Below are 7,150 nucleotides of genomic sequence, written 5' to 3' on the forward strand. Positions count from 1 at the left end.
CAGGGCCCCAGCAAAAAAACATGCCATTCTGAAATACCAGGTGACGCTTTGTGTGAGCCATTCATTATATCAATGTCACATGTCTGTCTGTTGGCTTATTCAAGACCGTCAGACAAATAGACCATGGGTTGTGGACGAGGCCTCTGTGTGGGTTTCCAAAGCAATGAATCACACCTTATGGTCATCTGCAGAGTGGCTTAGTGATTTTAAAAGAAGTCAACTCTTGTAAAATAACTAAATTACGTAAAATCCACCTGGAAACGTTGGTCATGTGTGTGTGTATTTTTCGCCCACAGGTTCAGCCTACTATGACAACGTGCGTCCGTTGGCGTATCCTGACTCCGACGCTGTCCTCATCTGCTTTGACATCAGCCGTCCAGAAACACTGGACAGCGTGCTGAAAAAGGTCAGTGTCACATTAACAGAAGTGCAAATATGTCCTGTTTCTTTCTTTTTTTCTCCCGACCAAAGAATAGAATAGAAATACTTTATTGATCCCAAGCTGGGAAATTGCCGGTCAAGAGACCTTGAGTTTTCAAGGTACTTTTTGTTTCTTATCAGGACTTCAAGCCTTAGAGCAGTCTGAAAGGATAGGTTCTGATATTTTCAAGTCTATCTTAATACAATAATAACATGCCATGTGTACACTGAGAGAGAGTAGCCATGGAGGGATTTCTTCACAGTAAGAAATGGCGACCACAATTTCCAGTCCTTGCTCTTTTGGCCACTTGGAGGCAACGGAAACAGTTTGTCAATTTCATTGTCGATTTCTTACAATGTAGACGTGATGAACGGTTTCAGCAACCAATCACTTTTTCAGCCAAATTAAAATAGACCTGGAAAAATCCAAACCTATCTTTTAAGGCTGTAAATCTTGTTTTCAAGCTCGTAGCATTCTAGATATTGCTAAATCTTCCCTTTTAACTGCTGACAAACATATATACGTTGTGACCATCAAATGTGTTGGGAGCATTTGACCCTTTTAGTCCGCAGACATTCCTGCAGTCGGCACCATCACTCATCAATGACATCATCAATATAAGACAAAAAAACACTTATCTTTTATGTTGGCCAGATTCTCACATCTTAAGGGGGTCCACTTGAGAACTAACTTGAACTTTGACCTTATTAGGTGACCTTAGTAATAGTGGTGGATAAACTGATCACACAATGCATGCCCAGGATGCCAAAGTGACATGTTGATGGGTCACTCTATTCAAAGTATGGCAATGTGCCACCATGTCTTGTTTCCATTTACTATCTTCAAATAACTCCCTTGCAGCACTTTTTCCTCTGCCGTTTTTGACAGCCGTCCACTTAACCAATTCTTGTACCCTCAAATTTTCCTCTTAGAGGGGCTATTTTTTCTCAGTATGGATAAGCTACAAAATCACCCCTTGACTCATTTGTATCCTTTGTTATCTCAAGTCCAATCTCTCTTCAAATGATCATTAAAATCTCCCATGTTGGAAGATTTCTAAGATGTTATCCTGGTCTCTACCCAGCTATCACCTTTTTTTCCACACATCAACCCTTGCTTTACAGCTGTCACCATTTTCTCACCTTGTCTTCATGACTTTCTGACTAGCAGCCTCTCAGCTTTGCTGCATTTGGATGGAAGTATCAAGTTATTTGGGAATGAACGATGTAGATTATGAAAACTGTGATGAGTTCTGCATACAACCTTCAAGGCTGCTACATAAAGTAGTCTCAGCTTGAACATATGAAGGCCAAAAGCTGTACAAACACCCCACAAGCACAATAGCAGAGGATGACAGGGTCTGTAATAATAATCACAAGTACCACTATTTCAGTGTAGCTCCATAAAGCAGCTCAGGGTCAGTCAGACTAAATAGAGTACCTTAATAAAAGGTGTGCACAACACAGGATCGATGCACATAGAACTCATACACATCAGTTAAATGTTTTTTCCATGATTTTAGGAACCTGGTGGCAGAGCTTTAGCCAATATTTTATAAATATAAATTATGAGTCCAAAGTCTCCCGGAGGGCAACTCAACTCAACCCACCCCAGAAACCCTTGTATTTAAACAAAATCTCCAGAGATTAACCGTAACAAATAACACAATTTCACAGTCCATATAATTCTTTAACTTAAAAATGATGTTTTCTGCATTTGTTTTTCTCCCTGGCCTAAATGTTTTTCGAACCCTCCTCCACACTGTCATGTAAAGCATGTTATTGTAGCGGAGAATGCTAAATCTTAATGCTACATTTCAGTCAAATTTTGAAAATACTAAGCTAAATGCTAACGCCAGCATGCTAGTCTGGTTTAGCGGATGTACAGTGCTGGGAGAAAGCCTGACATCTGGCACCATGTTTTGACCCACGACTGTGACTTGTGATTGGTTTAAAGAAATACAAATAGCCAGAGCGTTTTTTTTCTTCTATCACAGAATCACTGAAAACATGACCTCAGTGTCCTCAATGACAGCTACTATCCTTCCTGGTGTTTTTGATTTGTGTGTGTGTATTTCAAGAGTGCGGTTACATAGATTGCACATATATTTTTAAACTGAATTGTCAGAAAAAGTTGTCTAAAAAAATAACCAGCCTCCATTTTCTTCCTTTGTTAAACCTCAGACTCTCAGCTCCGACTGCTCCCATTCTGCTCTTTATCCGGGACAAACGTCTTACCAATTCTTAGCATTAACACAAACAATAAGCTGCTCTTCCCATGGGCCCTTTGTGACTCATCTAAATTGCTGCTATTCACCAGTTGCACACTGTTCGGTGGAGCAGCCTATTCAAAGGCAACAGCTCACTCTGCACAACTGCACAACACACTGGAGCCCGTAACAGCAGCGACACAGGCATCCGGGAGAAAGAACGCTTTGTAAGCGAGAACAAATGGGGCAGCAATGCTCAAAGTGGTTGTCTGTGCCATGGTGTGAGGAGATTATGACAAGAGTCTCAGAGAGAAAGAAAACGATAAAGAGAAAGAGTTTGAATAGTTTGAGTCAAGTCTGTGGTCTCTCTCGCTCTGTCTTCCTCCAGCATTTATGATCATGAGTATCGTGCTGTTGTGAGCTCACGTTGTCGCTAACAGAACAAATATATTAACAGTTTTCATGTTTAAACATGATGTCAAATGACCATTTTAGGGATGTATCATGCTGCAAGAGTGTAGGGTTGTTTTTTTCACATTTTTACTGGAGGTTACAGGTGAGAGGGCGAAAGGGAAGGCAGCAAAAATATGCAAAAAAACATCGGCATGGTCCTTTAAGGCTGAAACAGTTTTGTTGTTCTTGTAACAGCAACATGTCACTAACAAAGTACAAATTGTCTATCACCCTCATTTAAACCAATATTTGATTTATAATGACCCTGTCCACTCATATGTTTGTCTGTTGGTACACAGTGGCAGGGGGAGACGCAGGAGTTCTGTCCCAATGCCAAAGTGGTGCTTGTCGGCTGCAAGTTGGACATGAGGACGGACCTCAACGTCTTGAGAGAGCTTTCCAAACACAGACTTATTCCTGTCACCCACGAACAGGTGAGGAGTGCAGAGAAAACGCCACAACACTACTTTTTCTGGATCGGTTTCCATCAATAGTGTCAAAATGAACTGCTGTTCCATAGCCTAACAATGCAACAGTAATTGTGCATGTGTGAAGAACTGAACAGTATGGATTTAATTTATTTAACATTATAATATTTGGAACATTCATGAGCTACGGTTTTAAATGTGCAAGCCTTTGCAATTTTCCACAACAGTGGTTTTCATTTGCCTATAGTAACGCTGATTTACGTACAAATTTAATATCATCCCAGACAAACGGCACCCATTGCTTTGTTCCATGCGCACATAAACAAAACTTCTGAAAATGAATTGGGAGAATGACATTTGCTTCAGATCATAACTTGCACAAATATGGAAACACAAAACAGAATAAAAGAGCTGGGACTAAACAAAGATAGAGACAAACAGCCGGATGTGCGATAGTACAATTGTTTTGTTTGTGTCTTAGAGCGATGAACAGTGGCATGCATGAATTTTAATAGCCTATTTTCATGTAAATGTGAATTCACACTTCTTGGCAGCCTTTTGTCAACATATTGATATTTTCTCATACCTCTGACAAAGCAACAGAGGTAATCACCTGCATTTTCCTGTCAGTAATGGCATCAAAGTGGGTCCATCAAGATCTCAGATTACTTTCTCTGGATGACGGGATTTAGCTCCAAATTAACAGAAACCCCTGGTTATGCAAGTGAAAAAGCAGCGATTTTCAACTTTCTTTTCCATCAACTCTGACTTAAATCCTCACTGTGAGGCCACTTTTACCCTATTTGGCTGGATGTATACTGTAGCTCTCCAGTGCAGTCTAACTAAAGAACATTTAAAATGATCAGGTTACTCTTATGTGTCCAATTTAGTGTGACAATGACTTTACATCATTTGAATTACCTGTTTTTGCCAAAATGTGCGATTATACAGTGAACGATCAACAGGGAAACACTTTGAGTGCATTTGAGGTTGAACTGTGTCTACACTACATCTGTGGTCATACAACTGACAGAACTGAGGCCAGAAAAGATGAAAAAAGGTTGAAAATAGTTGGATTTGTGCTTAAAAGTGCTGCCACCAAGCTTTTCACAAACTGGGACCCTTATCTTTCTGCCACATGACCAACTGACGTGATCCCCAGGGGAAGTGCATTCACCAGAATCAACCGCACACAAATTGTGAGACTACTGCTGTAATGGGCTACAATGGGCTAAAATAGAAACTTAAAGTGTTGGAAGTGTTTCCATCAGTGTAAAAATAATGCAGCCTCCCCGAAAGCACAGCTCAAGTCTTTAATGTTTTCATAGAAGAGGAATAAAGTTACCACATCTGACTGCTAGATACTGTACTCCTTCAACATGGAACATCTCTAACACTGATGGCTGAACATCCACGCTGTCACAGTGTGGATGTTTCATTGCCAGAAAAAGTTGAATCCAACTGAAGACACACTCCAGAAAGAAAGAATGAAATAAAGTGAGAAACCAGTAGTGAGAAGGCGACAGAGTAGACGTGCTATTTATACTGTAAGATCTAAAGAATAACTGATAAATAAACACACAATCTAGGCTCCCTCTTTCTTACTGCAAGATACACCAAAGCACAGAGTCAGTGCTTTTGGAAAACAGGTGAGAAATATGAAAGCAGCATATACAAGTTCAACCAGTCCAGATTTAAGATGGTGATAACCACTACTGGGAATAGGCAGAGCTTTTACGCTCAAGTTTTACAGCTGCAAAGATAGGCCTTGAATATTTCATAGCTGCATGGAGGATCTTAGCTTTCTGTATGCCCCAGCTAGCTATCATGCCTCTGAGAGCTTTTATTAAGAGGGGGGGTGTTTACCGTACACGACAAAGACCAATGGTCTGATTTCCACAAAAGGCATGCAACAAATCATGATAATAATAAACTACTAAAGGATGTTTTTAAAGAGTTGCAAAGTCCCGTTTGAGCATTTATCATAGAAGAGTATGGCAAAAACCGGATCATAACTATATTCCCAGGTTCCTATGTTAAGTGATTAGTAAGGGCTATTATCACACTTCACATTACCAACATATTGACCCAGGGATTTGAACTACAGAAGAACATTACTTAGAATATAAAACCCATTGAAAGATCTCTTTAATGTGTCATATTAAGAGGATATTGAGTTGGAGACACAGGACCTCGGGAGCATAGATACACACAACAACTAAGTATAAATGTCAACATGATTTCAGGACATTTAAGAATGCACTAATCGTAATGAGTGAGTCACCCTCTTCTAAACGTAACCCTGTTGAATTTTAAAGCTCCACTAATCTTTTCTTTTAATAGATACAATCAATCAATTAACAACATGCAATGTGAAATTAGACCCACAAAGAGTTACTGCCAAACTGCAGTTCCTCTCTGCTCTGTGGAGCATGTAAGGGACCATTAAGCAGGCAAAAAGTGTGAGTGTATGCTACCAGATGGCAAACCAGAGAACAAAGTTAGCAAATAGCAGAGCCAGATATTTTTCTCCAGTTGAAAGGCCACTGATCCACACATATACACTCCTAAGGTGGCAGAAATAGATAGTGTTTATCTGTTCTCTTAACATCTGTATTTTTCTGTGTTTTTAGGGCTCTACATTGGCCAAGCAAATCGGTGCCGTGGCCTACACAGAGTGCACCTCAAGGTATTCGGAGAACAGCGTCCGTGATGTTTTCCACGTCACCACACTGGCGTCTGTGTCCCGTATCCACAGGCCTCAGCTCAAACGTGCTGGCTCACGTCGCGGACTGAAGCGGGTTTCCCAGCAGACACCTCGGACTGAGATTCACGAGCACCCACCTGCCATTAGAAAGGACCGGGCCAAAAGCTGCGTGCTCATGTAGGACCAGCAGCCTGACCTGTGTGTGCTGATGGACATGAAACCATACTGCACATGAACTTAATTTATTGGTGAAATCTTTGCACTGCATAAAGGGCAACATGATGAAAACAAGAACCAGTGCTATCCTGTGGAGTTGTTTGAGGCATTGTTTGTCCATCTTTAGCAAAACGCTCCTTGTTCATTTTTCTCTGTGGCCGTGTTCTCATCAGGGGAGGTCATTGTTGTGGCTAAAGCTATTTTTCTTTAACACTTTGGACAAAAAGGCTCAGACAGAAACAGGCTGTTAAGCAAATGAAACAAGTGAGTATGGAGATGAAACTGAATAAATAATACTCGGAAAGATCACCTTGCAGGAACCAGCAGTAACAGTGCTGCTCTTAAACTCTGTGATGTTGTTTCCTGTTTTGAAATGCTAATCTCTCTTTAAGTGTTTAAGTAAATGAAGCACACTACGATGCACGCAAGCTCTTCTGATTTATTCGTCAAGAACTCTGCTGTATATTCATATAAACAGTTGAAAATCTGGCCAGACAAAAAAAAACAAAAAACAACTTGTGGGCTGAGATGGCACTAATTTTCTTAAACCACAAGTGCTTTTAATATTGAAACGTGGATACTCACTCACATAAGATTGAAGTGTTGTGAAATTAATATTGTTCTAATAATCCACACGGGGGAGGAAAGTCACGGAGTGGATATAGGGGGTGATTGTTATGTTGTACATGTGATAATGAAATAAAAAACAAACTTGC

At 40.4% G+C, this 7,150-nt stretch overlaps 1 protein-coding gene across 1 annotated transcript in view; it reads left to right on the forward strand.

Annotated features, from left to right (window-relative positions):
- The window catches only part of LOC310960614 (rho-related GTP-binding protein RhoN-like), a 29,638-nt gene extending 22,488 nt beyond the window's left edge, over nt 1–7,150 (forward strand). Inside the window, exons 3-5 of the mRNA XM_083932366.1 lie at nt 297–406; nt 3,383–3,517; nt 6,145–7,150. Coding sequence (XP_083788492.1) covers nt 297–406; nt 3,383–3,517; nt 6,145–6,399 — 500 coding nt within the window. The 3' untranslated portion in view covers nt 6,400–7,150. The remainder of the gene's footprint in view (nt 1–296; nt 407–3,382; nt 3,518–6,144) is intronic.

The sequence above is a fragment of the Echiichthys vipera genome (genome assembly GCF_963691815.1).
Source record: "Echiichthys vipera genome assembly, chromosome: 18".
NCBI classification, from domain to species: domain Eukaryota; kingdom Metazoa; phylum Chordata; class Actinopteri; order Perciformes; family Trachinidae; genus Echiichthys; species Echiichthys vipera.